General features: G+C 36.4%; 2 protein-coding genes across 4 annotated transcripts; one reads left to right on the top strand and one right to left on the bottom strand.

The window, feature by feature from the left end:
• Nucleotides 1-3,059: 3,059 nt before the first annotated feature.
• LOC107807866 (uncharacterized) lies at nt 3,060-3,677 on the top strand. The gene has a single exon (XM_016632316.2). It carries the CDS (start codon nt 3,060-3,062, stop codon nt 3,675-3,677), a length of 618 nt encoding a protein of 205 aa, XP_016487802.2.
• A 3,928-nt stretch (nt 3,678-7,605) lies between these two features.
• LOC107778350 (magnesium transporter MRS2-I) lies at nt 7,606-16,438 on the bottom strand. Of its 3 annotated transcripts, none has more exons than XM_016598597.2 (11): nt 15,871-16,438; nt 14,592-14,621; nt 12,162-12,312; nt 11,895-12,016; nt 10,394-10,468; nt 9,365-9,589; nt 9,211-9,255; nt 8,440-8,484; nt 8,326-8,355; nt 8,081-8,200; nt 7,606-7,974 (listed from the first exon to the last, which is right to left on the bottom strand). In XM_016598597.2, the coding sequence occupies exons 1-11, from the start codon at nt 16,120-16,122 to the stop codon at nt 7,888-7,890; spliced, it is 1,182 nt and encodes a 393-aa protein (XP_016454083.1). In that variant the 5' UTR covers nt 16,123-16,438; the 3' UTR covers nt 7,606-7,887. The 3 variants fall into 3 exon arrangements, with proteins under 3 accessions (XP_016454083.1, XP_016454082.1, XP_075097785.1); XM_016598596.2 differs by having other exon boundaries at nt 15,868-16,388; XM_075241684.1 differs by lacking the exon at nt 14,592-14,621 and having other exon boundaries at nt 15,871-16,437.
• Between the last annotated feature and the right edge of the window lie 1,242 nt (nt 16,439-17,680).

The following is a 17,680-nucleotide window of genomic DNA, read 5'->3' as shown; positions in this document are numbered from 1 at the left end:
GTGTGTGACATCCTCGTCAATCTCCCCGATCCCCTGAATAACCGATCCAAGGTACTTGAAACTACCCCTCTTGGGAATGACTTGAGAGTCAAGCCTCACTTCAACTCCCGCTTCCGTCGGCTCAACCCCAAATTTGCACTCGAGGTATTCCGTCTTTGTCCTGCTCAACTTGAAACCTTTAGACTCAAGAGCATGTCTCCAAATCTCTAGCCTCTCGTTGACGCCGCCTCGTGTCTCGTCAATTAGAATAATGTCATCAGCAAATAGCATGCACCATGGCATCTCCCCTTGAATATGATGAGTCAGTGCATCCATCACCAGAGCAAATAGGAATGGACTGAGTGCAGACCCTTGGTGCAACCCCCTAATAACTGGAAAATGTTCAGAGTCGCCTCCTACTGTCCTAACCCGAGTCTTAGCTCCAGCATACATGTCTTTAATCACCCTAATATAGTCAACCGGGACCCCTTTATCCTCTAAGCAGCTCCATAAGACCTCCCTAGGAACCCTATCGTACGCTTTCTCCAGATCAATAAACACCATGTGGAGATCCTTCTTCCTATCCCTGTACTGTTCCACCATCCTCCTAATAAGGTGGATAGCTTCTGTGGTAGATCGCCCCGGCATGAACCCGAACTGGTTGTCTGAAATAGACACCGTCCTTCGCACTCTCATTTCTACCACTCTCTCCCAAACTTTCATGGTATGACTTAGTAATTTGATGCCCCTATAGTTGTTACAACTCTGGACATCACCTTTGTTCTTATACAACAGAACCATTGTACTCCACCTCCACTCTTCAGGCATCCTATTAGTCTTGAATATAACACTAAACAATCCAGTAAGCCATTCCAAGCCTGCTCTACCCACACACCTCCAAAGTTCAACCGGAATTTCGTCTGGCCTGGTAGCTCTGCCCCTTCTCATCTTACGCATTGCCTCCATGACTTCATCGATCTCAATGTCCCTACAATTACTTAATTCATGGGTACTGTCGGCATTCCTCAATTCCCCAAGTATAATATCCTGATCCCCTTCTTCACTTAGAAGTTTATGAAAGTAGGTCTGCCACCTCCTCTTAATCTGGTCATCTCCCATCAAAAATTTGCCGTCATCTTTTAAGCATATGGAGTAAACATGTATGAAATGACAGGCAACATGTTTCTTTTTGAATTTCCAAACAGATTCATGGCGGAGCAGATTATGCAAGGAGAATATGGAGTTGGAAAAAGTTCAAGCTTCATCTGGAATGGTGGAGTCATATTGCTGGATGCATTCCAAACTCACAAATTGAGGAAACATGCTGGATTAGAGCCATGGGGATTTCTTTACAACTGTGGTCACAAAAGATCTTCAAAGAAATAGGAGATCTCTGTGGGGGATGGATAGCTACTGAAGAAGAAACTGATCTCAAAAATCATCTTAAGTGGGCAAGAATTAAAATTGTTGGTGATGGCAAAAAGACTCCCAATGAGGTTGGGATTGAATGTGACGGTATCAAATTTTTCATCCCAATCTGGGCTGAAAGATAGACAAGATATGAGCTGAAGTTGCAAGAAAACGAACAATGTTTTGAAATAGAGAGATATTTGAACAATCTAGTGGGGTGCTCCATATTGCAAAACACTGATAAAGGTAAGGCAAATGTGCAACTTACACAAGGTTCGAGTTCGATGAATCAGAGCAGTAAAGCAACAAACAACGAGCTGAAATCTTATGACTCCGACTTGGCTGCACAAGTCATTTTTAATGATCTCTCGTGTGAGCTTTCTGATGATATTAGGCTGAAACATTGCTTTGAGGAAATGGGAGGACCTTCTTACCTGGGGGCAAAAGAGTTCACTCCAGGGGACTCAATCCCCAATGAAAACCTTGAAAGTATGACAAAGGCAACACTTAACAGTTGTAGCCAGCCAGAAGGTGGAGCAGAGATAACAAGACTGGAACAGAAGGCAGGGGAGCAGAGCACAAACACAAAAATGGGGGAAGATCAAGCTAGAAGTACTCTGGAACAACTAAAACACTTTAGCTCTATCCAAGATTAGGTAATTGAGGAGGTGAATCCTATAGCAGTTCAGCAACACAATCCATTAATGGATAAAGACATGGATGCAACACTATGAGTCCATCAAAATATGATCAAAATGGGGAAAATGTTTGGAGTAGATTTTCAAGGCCATGAAGAAGAAGCTTTGGAGTTGTTAATGCAAATTGACAGTTGTAGACAAGTTAGAAGAGTGGAGACAGAGTTGGAGGTGAAGAAACAAAGATCCAAAGGATCACTGGAATTAAAAGGTTTAACTTCTTTTGATGTCAAATTCAAGAGTGACGGGAAAAGGAGTAGGGGAAGAGATCTATCAATCATTCCAATATGAAGATAAAAGTAATTTCCTGGAATGTAAGGGGATTAAACGACAAGAAGAAAATGGAGTTCATAAAAAGTCAAGTACAAAACTGGAGGGCAGACATTATATGCATGCAAGAGACAAAAGTGGAGGGGGAGATTAAGGAAATAGTCAGTCAAATATGGGGTGGTAGATGGGTGAGGTATGCAAGTTTAGAAGCTAGCGGCACGAGAGGGGGGGATTTTGTTATTATGGGATTGCAGAGTATGGAAAGGGGAGGTGTTTCAGACTGGTGCATACACTTTGACTTGCAAGTTCGAGGCTCTTTTACAGAATTTTCAATGTCACATAACAGGAGTGTATGCTCCAAATTGTAGAATAGAAAGGAAAATAGTATGAAGAGAAATTGGTGCAGTGAGGGGATTGATGGAAGGTCCTTGGGCGGTCTGTGGCGACTTTAACGTTACAAGGTACCCTTCTGAAAAAAGGGAATGTTCAAGGAGGTCCAAAGCGATGGTGGAATTCTCGGATTTTATAGAAGATATAGAGTTGATAGATCTACGACTTGAAGGAGGCAACTATACCTGGTTCAAAGGGGACAATCATACAGCCGCTTCAAGAATCGATAGATTTCTCATTTCAGAAGAATGAGATGAAAACTTCAGAAACATCAAGCAAACTATCCAACAAAGGTTGATTTCGGATCATTCACCTATGGCTTTATACTGTGGTGCGTGGAATCAAGCTAAATCATATTTTAAGTTTGAAAATTGGTGGTTGAATGTGGAAGGATTTGATGACAGAATTAGAGACTGGTGGACATCTTTTGAATTCTCAGGAAGACCAGATTACATTTTAGCTTGCAAGTTAAAAGCTCTCAAGGGCAAGCTAAAAGAGTGGAGCAGAGTTTATGAAGGTAATTTGGGACTGCAAAAATCAAAATTGCTAAGTCAACTAGCAGGTTTTGAGACAACACAACAACTAAGAATGCTGACAGAGGAGGAATCAGTGAGGAAAGCAGCTACTCTAATGGAGATTGAGGAACAACTCAAGAATGAAGAAATTGCATGGAGACAAAACTCAAGAGCTCTGTGGCTCAAAGAAGGGGACAGGAATACAAAATTTTTCCATCGTACTGCAAATGCACACAAGAGAAACAACAATATTGATCAATTAATGATACGACAGGAAGTAGTCAAGGATCCCGACAGAATAGAGGTTGAGATAACTGAATTCTACAATGAGTTATACAAAGAACCTGAAGAGTGGAGACCAACGGTCAACTTCGAAAATAGCTCAAGAATTTCTGAATCAGAAAGGGAGTTCTTATAGAGTAACTTTGAGGAACAAGAAGTTGTGACCTGTCTGAAGATGTGTGCAAGTGACAAGGCCCCAGGTCCGGATGGATACACAATGGGTTTTTTCAGAAAGTGTTGGGACATTTTGAAGGAAGACATCATGGCAGCCTTCAACAACTTCTATTCTCAGGAGATGTTTGAGAAAAGCTTCAATGCAACATATATAGCTTTGATTCCAAAGAAGACAGGTGCGAAAGAATTGAGAGATTTCAGACCGATCAGTCTGATAGGGAGCTTCTACAAATTGCTCTCAAAAGTATTAACCGAAAGACTTAAGAGGGTGGTAGGTAAAATTGTCGATGCTCAACAAATGACTTTCATCAAAGGAAGACAAATAATAGATGCTGTGTTGATTGCCAACGAAGCTGTGGATTCAAGAATAAGAAAGAAGGAACCTGGAATCTTATGCAAATTAGATATTGAGAAGGCCTACGATCATGTAAACTGAAGCTTCCTACTAAGAATGTTAGAACTAATGGGTTTTGGGCAGAAATGGAATAGATGGATGAAATTTTGCATATCTACTGTAAAATTCTCCATTCTCATAAATGGATCTCCTAAAGGTTTTTTCCATTCACACAAAGGTTTAAGACAAGGTGATCCTTTATCTCCCTTTCTATTCATTATAGCCATGGAAGGTTTGAACAACATGATCAAAATGGCTAAAGTCAGTGGATGGATTAAAGGTTTTGAGGTAAACAGGAGTGGGGCAAACAATCTAGAGATCACACATCTCCAATATGCTGATGATACTCTAGTTTTCTGTGATGCCGAAAAGGACCAACTTAGATTCCTAAGAATCATTTTGATCTTATTTGAGGGAGTCTCAGGATTACACATCAATTGGAGAAAGAGCAATATTTTTCCCATTAATGAAGTTAACAACATGGAGGAACTGACACAGATATTGGGAGGAGAAGTTGGGCCCCTACCAACTGTTTACCTTGGGATGCCTCTTGGTGCAAGATCCAAATCAAAAGAAATCTGGAATTCAGCCATAGAAAAGTGTGAGAAGAAGCTGTCAAGATGGAAATCACAATACCTATCTTTGGGGGGCAGGCTAGTTCTAATCAACTTAGTATTAGACTCACTTCCTACTTATATGATGTCTTTGTTCACAATTCCAGCAGGCATTTTACAAAGATTGGACAAACTCCGAAGATCTTTCCTTTGGCAAGGTAATAAAGAGAAAAAGGTATTCCATTTAGTTAAATGGAAGACACTCACAATGGATAAAAAACAAGGTGGTTTAGGAATAAGGAATTTGAAGAATCATAGTAGGGCTCTTAAAATAAAATGGTTATGGAAGTACTCTAAAGAACCCCAATCTTTATGGGGCAATGTGATCAAAGCAAAGTATGGTGAGGAAAATAACTTGGTGTCAAAAAAAGTCAGAACATCATATGGAGTAAGTGTGTGGAAGTCCATCAGAGAACTTTGGCCTATAATGAAGAATCACTCCTCCATAAGAGTGAGCAACGGAAGGAACACATCATTCTGGAATGATAATTGGTTAGGAAACGGAAGCTTAAAGGAAAGATACCCCGATATATTTGGTTTAGCACAAAACCAGCATAAGACAGTAGCTGATATGAGGAGTCATCAAAGATGGGAAATCGTTCTAAGAAGACAATTGAATGACTGGGAGATAACAAGACTAGCTGACCTTTACAAAGAGCTGGAAGCATTTAAAAGATTACAGGAAGGTTTTGATTCACTTTGGTGGAAGAGGCACAACATAGGGGTTTACCGGGTGAAGGATGCATATAAGATTTTGAATCATAATAATCAACAGTTGGACCCATGGCCTTGGAAACATATATGGAAATCAAAGATTCCATACAAGGTAGCTTGCTTCACTTGGCTACTAGCAAAGGAGGCGGTATTAACCCAGGATAATCTTATAAAAAAGGGAATTTCTCTGTGCTCAAGATGTTTTCTGTGCGGGGAAAATGCAGAAACTGTCACACATTTGTTTCTACATTGCAAGATTACAGACCAACTATGTAAAATCTTTATTAGTCTTAGGGGTATTTCATGGTCAATGCCATACAGGCTTAAAGATGTCCTTTGTAGCTGGGAAGAAGTTGGAGCTGAAGCAAATAGTAGAGATAGATGGAGGACTGTCCCGACTTGTATATGGTGGACAGTTTGGAGGGAAAAGAACAATAGATGTTTTGAAGATAGAAGCAATCCAGTGCAGAAGATTAAACTCAATTGTATTCTTCTTTTTTGTTTTTGGTGCAAACAGATTTACATAGAAGATACATTGACAATCATAGACATACTAGGATCTTTCTAGGTCTTGAATTAGAAAGTCTACTAATCCTCTCCATATAAATCTGGTTTTCAGTGCAACCTATGTACTGATGTTTTTAATATATACAATAGTTACCAATTCAAAAAAAAAAATGTATTAGCCAAATGTGGACATGAATAGCATCTAAAGATAAAAGTATCTTTGAATAGGCAATCCTAGCAAAAATCCATGTATTATTATTTACTGGGTGACAATGTATGTATTATTGTTCAATATATGACAATCACTAATACATATTATGCAGACAATGTCTATGTTATTATTCATGCAATGTAAAGAAATAAGTACTATTCCTTGGATTTTTCTTAGAAGGTATAAACGAGCAATAAATGATCAAAGATATCACAATTCAAACACGAGTGCTACTCATTTGAATTTTGGTGGCCTTGTGGCCACTAGCGTCTAATTGGACCTCCCTCCTTGCCATGTGGGAAAAAAGCATATCACCTGGAACAAAGAGGTTTTTACGTATATATTTATACGCCGTGTCGGAAGTCATAAGTTCAGATGAGGCTAAAAGTCATAGGTTTAACACCACTTATATTATTTCCTCTATTTCTTTTTGGAAAAGACGATATAAAAAAATTGCCAAAAGCATAACTGAATGGCAAAATACATAAGTTACCCCCGAACTATGACCCAAATCCCTGTTACACACTTTCTAGGAACGAATATTACTTTACACACCCAACCTTTCTAAAGTGTATCTAATACACACTGCTTTGCCCACGTGGATAGTGCGTGTTTTTCCCAACAAATGAGTCGCGTGAACAGAAGAATTTTGTGTCAGATGTCAATTTTTTTTTTAGTTTTTTAAAATTTTAAATTGAGTCATCTTCTTCCTTTTTAAAAATTCTGCCATAGCTACTCCTTGAGCTCCACCATCCGATCTCCTTCTTCTCAAATAGATATACCACGATTTCTTATATCTCTTCTCGTTGTAGAGAAGCTTAACTTGAGCTTTACCCATGGCGAAGTCAAATTTTTAGGAAGCGAGAATTTTTCGAAATTTTTTCCAACCATTAAAGCTTAGCTCAAGATTTTGCACATTCTTTAATTTTATTAATGGATGATTTTTTAAATAGTTGACTTGTGGCGATGACAGTTAATGGAGGTCAAACTTTTACCGAAGTGAAATGAAAAATGAGTTGGATCTGGGCTCAAAAATTTTGATTCAATTTCAGCGGAAAAGATGGAGTGTTGGGTGTGTTTTCTAGGGATTTTTGTTAATTAATGGTGGCTTTGTTATTAAGTAAAAGGTGGAGGAAGAAACTATGGTGTTTGATGGTGAGAGAGGAGGAAGACGGCCACGGTAGTTTAGATGAGGAAGATGAGGGGTATAATTGTAATTTTAATTTTTTTTAAAATGACACATGTCACTGTTTGATTGGTGCGTGATATTGCACATATTCTGAAAAACTGGTTAAGAAAAAAATGATGTGTCTTAGATACACTTTGGAAAGGTTGAGTGTGTAAAGTAATATTCGTTCCTGGAAAGTGTGTAACAGGGATTTGGGTCATAGTTCGGGTGGCAACTTATGTATTTTGCCGAATGTGAATCAACAGCATTTATCTGTTTCCACAAAACAAAATTAATTAGAGCTTTTGACTGTTATTAACACAAGTACAATTGTGAAGCTTTCATATACTACAAGAATATGACAGAGTAAGTTCTGCAGTAGATCTCAAGCTTGTTTATCCAATAACAGTGAAGAAATGTCATGATATTGCAAAAAATTATGGCCATTCACAGCTTGGATGCTGTATGGTTCCTTTCAGATGGGCCATCAAATGTATCCGCATTGTGTTTAGACATGGGCAAAAGCTTTTGCCCGCCATCGCATCTGCCTTCACTCGATAGACCTCATGACCCAACAAGCCCTTTGAAACGAGCGTAAGAGATTATAAATATGAAAAGCACGGCAGAGAAGATAGCACTAATGATTACCACCTGCACAGCATTAAACCATCCATCAACCAAATAATGTGTGTTTCCCATCAGGTATAGTACTCACACAATCATATTAACGACAGCCACCACAAAGTGTCAAACTTACCCATTTAAACATGTAACCATGATCTTTATTCCAAGAATATGGGATGTTCATCCCAAAAATCGCAGCAATCAAAGAGTAGATAGACAAACACACAGTTCCGGAACTGAGAAAAAGTTCTAACTGCAGCCAACATGACAAAAGCACATATGAGCATAGAGACAACTCTAATCGTGAGATTCAACGAGATTGAAAAGAGATGCAATGAAAGATAGGTAGGGGATTTAGATATTTCCAAAGGAGAGCACCTGAATGAGCTGATTTCGATGATTGTCCAGCTGAAATAAGCAGCATAAGGTTTACATCATTACGTATTCAGATGAATCACATCAAACTGAAAATTATCTTGGCATTTTAACTACCTGAATATTTATGTAATCTTCTGTGTTATCAATATATTCTCGTAGCTGCAAATTAAAATAGACAAATGTTAACTGGAAAATGAAGATAAAGAACACTCTAACATGTCACTCAGCACTGAAAATTTCCAAAGAACAAAATCTAAAAGATCACTGCATTTCCACCCATCTAGTAGACATGTCAGAAAGGCCATTATTAGGAACAAATGCTAAGAAGTACAGGAAACTGAAGAGAGAGGCATAGTGTTGAATGAAGGGATTCAATGAAAGCAACAAACACTAGTCCACATAGAGATCCCATTACTCGGACGATGGAAGGTCTCCTCCCTATTCACAAGAATCACAACCCTCTCACAATTACTTCATTTTTCAACATTTGCTTAAATCAGAATAATTTGACCTGATTTTTGTTGTGTATCTCAAGACTCTTTGTATCTTACTCATGAAAGAAAAGGTAAAAGAAAGCAATAACAATTCAGGGTTCATAAAGAAGGAATATCTATATCTAAACATAAGGAGACTTGATTGCTCCCTCCGACAATCTGCACTATTCAATCGTTAACAATGGAACTTCAGAGGCAAGCATACTACTACCACTAAAGACTCTTATAGCCATCTGAAATAATGTGGTATCTCTACTATATAAGCACATTGACCAAATCTAAAGAAGACTGTCAAACATAAAATCCACAAAAACACACAAGGGACTAAAGGTTCTAAAAGGTTTCGCCAGCTTAATATATCCAATTCCACAAGAGGGCAAAACTTGCATACCGTAATTAGTTTATTAAATGTGCTATCAATTTGCCCGAAGTAAGCCTGCAAGAAAGAAAAACATTTCTTGTAAGTAGGGCTCAGAAGCATGCTTTCTTTTTTCAACTTCTCCTTCTCTTAGGTATAACAAATGATGCCATTAGAAGAAGTTTACCTCCAATAACATTTCAAGCTCTTCAACATCATTCTCATCCCCCCGAAATGTTGCAATACTAGCTCTACTAGCCCTGGATATCTTTGAGCCAATGGTAGGTGAGGCAAGAAACCAACTGGCTGCACCTGATCCACTTACAGGTGATGCACCAGCCAATTTTCTTGACAAATAAAGGTCAGCCATATCACCATCATCATCCAGAAGTTGCTCAAGCTCATCTCTCACCTGCAATTAAGTACATAATGAAGATGATGAATCCGTGGTTGTTTAAACAAACTGTGTGGTAATGATGATGCAAGGAGCGCAATAATCCAACTGCAATAAAATCATTCCATTACAGATATTATTGTTAATAAGAGTAGAAATCACGGGGCACGCGTAAGTTGAAGCTATTCACATAGTATATCAAAATGGAGTGGAGCCCCAAGGCTTTGCTTCAGGCAAAAAAAGTACAGCACGAGAGGTGTTGTCAGCGCATTTCGAGTTTAAAAAATTTAGTGGTAACACCAGGTCTGGCATTTCAGCAGAGAAGAGTGACGAATCCCGTTATCCACCAAGTTTTGAGGATGAAACAGCAGATTTCTTGGTCATCAAAACAATATACCAAAATGGAGAAAAAGGATGTATGTTTCACATAATGGGTCACGATTCTATTATCTACATGTTAATCATGTAGGAAAATTTAACTTCTTCTTGCTAAATTTAAGATGATTACCAAGTTATTATTTCCCCCCTTTTCCTGGTGCGGAGGTGGCAGCTTCTAGAGAATGATCTATCTCCAAGAAATTTAGATATCCCAGCAGCATATGTTTATATGAGGCTGGATTCAGCGATCATGAAGAGACATTTTTAATGAAATAAAGCTATATTATAAAATGTCTCTTTTAACAAAATATCCTCAAAAATCCGAAGAGAAACAAGTTCAAAGGATTTAAATATTGTTCAGTTAGTTAAAACACACTAATAAAAATGAAAACGTAAATAAGAAAGTTAACGTCAATGTCACTTAAATAATAGGTAAGACATAACCTTTTGTACGCGAGCAGTCAACCGTGTCATTTGACTCTTTAATTTCCGCACTCTATCCAGATTACGGCTACTAATCTGCATTAAACATTATTTGGGAAAAATTACCCCATGAAAGACAGATAAAACTCTAGCAATTAACCTTCTAAAGATTGCAGACGCAGAGACATCAACATATATGTGCATGCAGGAGATTAAGGGCGAGGATCAAGAAAAGGGAACCACGTAACGAAAAGAATCTCAAGATTCTTAACATGAAAAGAAACATTTCGAACTTTCAAATGCAGTACAAAATCAAACTTGTTGATGTTAGTAGCTAGCATCTAAGCTATCCCATGGGATCCAAACAAAACTTTACAAGGACAAACCACAGGAAACGGACACAATGTCCAAGATGCCAAAAAACAGCAGAAGGGACTGAAATACCAAAAACTAAGAAAACAATATATATTCTACTTTTTTTATAAGAAGAAATTATATGCATTCGTCCAATAGGGAACGATATTTGAGCAAGAAAGAGCTCTTTTGGTAAGTTTCGTGAAATACCTTCAATTGAAATACACAGAGGCGAGTAAGGGGTTTTTTTTGTGTGTGTGTGTGTGGGGGGGGGGGGGGGGTTAAAATAAAAGAAGACGCCTTACTAGTCTGTGATGAGGTAGTATGGCCTGTCCTAATTGACATCCTATTATCCTTTAAGAAGTAAATATGACAATGTTTTACTCCAAAAGCAATCAAAAGTTTTCTGTGATAGAACATGCATATGAAGGATACCCATTCTATAATTAACAATAGCGGAAAGAAGTAAGTAATGAAACTTTTCTATGGGCATAGTTCAATCGTTCCTCATTTCAAAAGAAGTAGAAGAGAGTCCAAAGAATATTTCATATGGCAAGGAATTTACAAAAATAAAAATAACTACAATTTCTACTGTATAAAAAGGAATTACCTTTATGTTATTTACTGTTAATAATAAAGTGTTATCTAGGGTAGAGACAGTCCAACACTTTATGGTGTCTCGTTTTCTTTACCTTATAATTCCTAGTTGAATTTTATGGTGTCTTGTTTTCTTGAGAAGATAACAATGGTCAAAATCAAAAAGAAAGGGTAACAAAAAGAAAAAGAAAAAGCAGACAAAGAATAGGATCTTGGTTCACATAGACAACTAAAAAACTTGAAAGCTGAAATAGAAAGTTTCCAGCATACACATGCAAAAATACAACAACAACCGCGCGGTGAAATCCCAAAAGTGCGGTATACACATGTACAAATAGACATGTAAATTATCTTTTCGTTAATGTGTGTGCTGTGAAAAGTTAGGGATTGTGAGTCATCAATAAAAATATAACTGGAAATATAGGATAAACAAGGAAAAAAAAGAAAAGATAAGAATATTTACTGAAGGATTTTCCCTCTAGGGATGGAAGACCTATGTCCTTTAGCATACTGTAATGCAAATGTAACAATGTAAACAAACACTAAACCGATTAAAATTTCATACACAGACCTTTGATGTTAGCATGTCTAAAGCAGGGTAAACAGCAGTTTCCAATTCTAATGTGCGAGCAGCAAGGTAACTACAGATGGCTTCCAAAGCGACCTCTAGAGCTCGGAATTCAAATGGAGACTCTGCATTGTGTTTGGCACAAGAAAAAGAGTCAGCATACTTACGAAAAGAACATGAATAATATACAAAGAAATGAGAAGCATGAGCTCGAGAATCGAATATGAGAAATTCACAAGTACAGAAAATTGAGAATGATAAGACGAAAACCATCTTCTTCAGTTGTTTCAATATCATGCTGAACATTCATATCTTTTTCCTCTCTCTGATCTTCACGATTTGCATTCATTGGTTTCAGCCGCCTTCTAAGTTCCTCAACAACAGGAGTAACATTTTCGTCCAATGGATCTCGAAGAAGAACCTGTCCATTAGAAAACTTAGAAATAGTCTTATATGTGGGGCTGATTTAATAAACAAAAGTTACTCAATGTTTATATCTATTTTTATGAAGATAGTAAAGATGTATGTATGCGCCTCACCCTTTTTACAAGAGTATGCATTCTCCTCACCAAAAAATAAAAAAATTGGGAGCCAAGGAAGTTGGATCAAATCAGAATGGCAGGACCGAATCTGACTCATTTTGTCTAATTACAGAGATTAATTTTGTTTATCCCAAATAGATTTCACTCATGTGGCTAAAAATTAAAGGCCAGTGTACTCATTCCTGTTGAGTTGAATTCAGAAAAATATAGTACAAGCAGGAATTCTAGTCCTACTTGGGATCAAGGTTAATCTAGATTAAGATGCGAAAAAAAAAAACTCAGTTCTCATCTTTCCCGGATTGACCAAGACCTGAATTAAGATTAATATAGAATCACTCAGTTCAAAGTATGTTTAGATCCGAAAGTAGCAAGTAGGGTTCTAAAGTTGACTGAAGTTGCTTCCACCAAATATAGATTAGGGAGCTAGCCTAATCAATATGTAAGTATCATAAAAAGTGTTCAGAACCTAAAGGATTTAACTTTAAAACTTAATAATCCATTAGAATCGACCTTTAATATTTCAAAGCAGACTTTTTGTTGAATATCTACTTCTCTAATTAAATGTTGGAAAGTCTACTTTGCGGGTCTTGAAAAGGAAAGCTAAGCTGTCATACTTTTTCAGGGTTTAGTGGAACATGAGATAAAAATCATTTTTCTAGGAATAACTCTATTGGTATTCCTCTATGGTGGACCGGACCAGCATGTATATGACCAAATTCTGGAAATGAAAAAAGAGGACATTTGGAAAGAAATAACAGAAATGGATGAAATAGTTTTGAGCTCAAATGAACATTTTAATCAATTTCAGACTTTGACCAAGATTCAAGTAGGGATTATTTTAGTTGCAGCACAAAATCCCAACTGTCTCTCTGAGTTTTGGAAAGCATAGATTGTCCCAAACCCATGTAAACAAAGATGGTTGCAGCAAGATGCTGGCCAGTACAAAAATAAAAGTCTACTTATGATGAATTATCTGAGCTCCCTGTGTGTGAGCTTCCAAACACATAGCCCATCCTAAAATCCATATAAAAGATGAGGGTTGCTGTGTGTTAATGAATCCAATTGTGATGAATTTCATGAATTCTGAATTAACTGGAATATCGGCATCCAGGTTTAGTGTTAGATGAGCAACAGGTTCCATAACATTGTGGGGCCTGGAAGGACAAAGTATAAGCAAGGGTTCCTACACCATGAATGACTGTGGGTGAAGAAGTGATGCTACAAAAAAAGGGCTCCACATCTTATTGGACATATGAGATAATGAAACTACCACAAGAGAGTCATATTCGAGTAGATAGTTTCGACATAGGCTCGTTGATAGGAAAGTAACCAAAATTAGTGGATGCCTTAAAATAGGAGGAGAGACTAAGTTGACAAGGACAACTTTACAATCTTCTTACCGCAATGATATACAACATTTCCGTTACACTCGTAAAATTAGGTCTAATAAAGTAAAGATGCCATAAAAATATGAGGGTTAGAGAGCATGTGGTCTAGATGGTATAAAAAATACCGATAGTATCCTATAGAGATTTACAAGTTAAGACCAGTCAAGGTGATATTCTCAATGAAAGATCACAAAGACTTAAAACACATTCAGAAGCTAAATCCTGCTATTTCTACAAAATGCTTGTAATAGCATCCTGCTATCCTTTTTCCTATAATAGCATATGTAGAATACAGTTACACGTCCTTGTATTATTTTTTAAAAGTACATGTCCTAGTATTATTGAACGGGACAAGAGGAAAACGGAAAAGGTAGCATTTTTTTACTTCAACACAAATAAAAGTGAGCCTCTCCATCTGGACGATAAAAGATGATACACAAATTGTCGTTATCTAGTCTTTGTCCCCTTGTGATGTCCCAACTCCTAACTTGAAATGATGAGAGTCAAACATAAGATTTCGCAACACACAACAATTGCTATCGTCTCAGTAATGAGAAACTGCTGGCACAACTATCATTCAGCAAATTGATGGTATACTAAAACAGTTAAACCTCAAGTGAATTGGCAAGATCGGTGACTGCATCCTCACTTCGAAAACAAACAAAATGTAGTTCCATAGACTCCATAAATACAATTATTAGAAATTTAACTAACTTTGTAAAAGAGAAGTGCAGAAAACAAGAAGCTTTACCAAAAAGAACATAAATTACCTCTTCAGATGTAATAATAGCCTTGATATGCTGCCCTTAATCACAATAGAATAAAAGATGCAACAATCAGTAAACAAGACACTTGAAAATGAAAAATGAAAGTCAAAGTTAAAATGTCAACCAAAAAGCAAACTGGGAAAAAGCAGCTATGAATTGGCTTCCATCTTTTACCACAAAGGAGAAGAAAAAAATTAATTAGTTAATTTACTATAGTTATTTATGGAAACAAAAAGGAAACAAATTTCAAAAACTTTTGCATATTATCTCCTAATACAGAGTGCACATTCCAACAACTATGGCTCAGTGACAAAATTGAGGATGGCTTTACAATTCTCAATATTCATTTTGCTGCATTTCAACCCGTTTCATTCCAACAACAACTAAACCTCAGTCTCAAACAAGTTCAGGTCAGCTAATCACTGCCCACATTACTCAATTTAAATCATCGCATACCAATATTATGCAAATACAAATAAAAAGTGTTAGAAGCTCTGTATATTTTCTAAATGTATAAATCTCCGAAAGGTAAAAATACTCTATAACTAGAGGTAAGTTCAAATCCAAGTAGAGGCAAAAAAAAAAAAACACTAGATGATTTCATTCCATCTGCCTAAACCTTGGTAGGCTGTGTTATCCAATACCTGTGCGGATGGAAGGTACCAGCTACTCACTGGAATATAACCCGAGCACCGCCGTCATAAAAAAAATACTCAATAATTCGAGATAAGTTAACATCCCATCGGAAGCCAAAAATACTAGGATATTTCTTCTCATCTGCCTAAGTCTTGGTAGGCATACTTTCTCGCTATTTGTGCTGCTGGTAGGAGATAATAGACATCCAATGGAATATACCTCAAGCCAGCAAGGACACCACCATTATAATAAAATACTCAATAATTCAGGATTCAAGCAACAACAACAACTATTGTGTCTCAGTCTCAAACAAATTCGGGTCAGCTATACGAATCTTCACTAACCACATTACTCCATTTAAATCTATCTCATGCCAATATTATGAAATGTAAATAAAAAGTACTTCGTTTGTCCCAGTTTATATGTCATAGTTGAAATTTCGAGAGTCAATTCCTTAGTTTTGACAGGTGAATTCGGACATAGAATTTTAGAAAAAATTAAATAAAATTTACATGTTTGTAAACTACATAAAAAGTTTATAAGTAATAATAATTAACAATTCAAACTATTTTGCCACATAAATTGGGATGGAGGGAGTATTAGGCGAATAATTCGAGATTACGAATAAGAAAAAAAAACAAACCACCTCCAAATTGAGAACAATAGCTCTTTCACGCCCCAGAATAGTGGAAGGGTAAGATAGTAGCGGATCGATAATGCGAAGATCACGAGCGTGAATTTGCACGCGATGCATGATCGCATACTTATCAACATCTAAAACAGTCTCCAAACCGGAAGCATCCATCAGAAGCCAACTCCGTGACCCGGTACCTTTTTTCTTCAACCCGACTACTTGACTCGGATCCATCACCGGCACCACTTCTCGACCCATCACCATTAACCATTACCCAAAAAACCTCAATTTCAATACTCTATAAATTTACTCAACATATGCATATGCCAATTTTTTATTTTATTTTTTATTTTTTGTAATCTGTTTATGTATGATATGAATGTGTATTAAATACTTTCTTCTGTTAATTATTTTTACAAACCCTAATTGAATGAACTAATTAGGGTTTTTTAGAGTATGAGGAAAAGCTATAAGGATCACATCGCTATATATGCAGAGAGAGAAAGAGAATAATCTGTATTTTGATGAATGAGGAAAACTGAGAAGAAGCTTTATTTTTTGCTGTTCTATTGTTTTACCTCTTTTTGTAAAAAAAGCAAATTCCTTTTTGTTAGTATTTGAATTTCGTTTTCGGGCCAGAAAATGACAAAACTTGTCCCTAATGTTTTGGTAAGATTTAGTATAGCCACTTAAATATACTCTTAAGCAATTTTGCTCCTTCATGTTGTAGGTCACGAGTTCGAGCCGTAAAAACAGTTATTAATAATTGCATTAGCATATATTATTTATATCACACATCTTGAGGTGCGATCTTTTCCTATACCTTAGTACGGGATACTTTGTGCACCAGATTGCTCTGCTTATTTTATCAAAAGTTAATATTTTGGTCTTTATTAAATATTTATCAAATTCTAAATGAGAATTGTAACAAAATATAATAAAAAACATCAAGAAAGTTCCATTCAATTTCAGTTGCATAAAAAATTACACAAAAAATAGCAGCATTTGCACCTCAAAAAACTACATCAATCGTTAACCACCAATAGCAAAAATTAACCTACTTCGTCTCCAAATGTGAATTCCCATTAATTTTCTTTTAAAAAAATTTAATAACTAGATTTCGTTAGATACTTAATGAGTGGCAAATTAAAAGGACCAAAAGGTATATTTAAGGAACTATTTTAAACATACTTCTAAATATAAAGGACCATTTTTGTCATTTTCTCAAAATTCATATAAGATGGTCAAATGGGCCCGACTTCTTTTTATCAATTTCATTTGGAACCACAGTTTTTGTAGGGAGGGTATTTAAGGACTTAGATTCTATCTTTACTTAAGTCAATAATCATCATTAATAAATGATAAATAATCAACAGGGTGAGGTCAAACTAGAATCGGTTTCAACTTAATTATATAAGTATTTCATTTCAAATGAATGTCTTGATTTAGCATCTTGTCGTCTTCTCATATAATTGACTCCTAATTGAACTTCATATCTTGTCGTTTTCTTATTTTGTTGACTATTAATTTGGTTCACTATTTTAAAGTTTTTATTTATAGTCCGTTTAAGTTGAGAGGTCTCCAGTTCGAGCCATTAGTATGAAATGATCTTTATTACGGAATTTTTTATCCCCAAAGTAGTATTTTTTTTGCATGAAATTGAGATTTATCCAATCTCAAAGCGGGTACCAAATATTGGATGAGAAATAAAAAAATATTTTTATTGACTTACGAATCTTTTATTGTTTTGGTAAATCAAATAAAAAATAATATCAAATAACTTTCAATATCCATCTCTTTTCGTATTATCAAGACGAATATG

Source organism: Nicotiana tabacum, chromosome 21 (assembly GCF_000715075.1).
Source record: "Nicotiana tabacum cultivar K326 chromosome 21, ASM71507v2, whole genome shotgun sequence".
NCBI classification, from domain to species: domain Eukaryota; kingdom Viridiplantae; phylum Streptophyta; class Magnoliopsida; order Solanales; family Solanaceae; genus Nicotiana; species Nicotiana tabacum.
The sequence above is the reverse complement of the archived record's forward strand: the minus strand, read 5'-3'. Positions and strand labels throughout refer to the sequence as shown.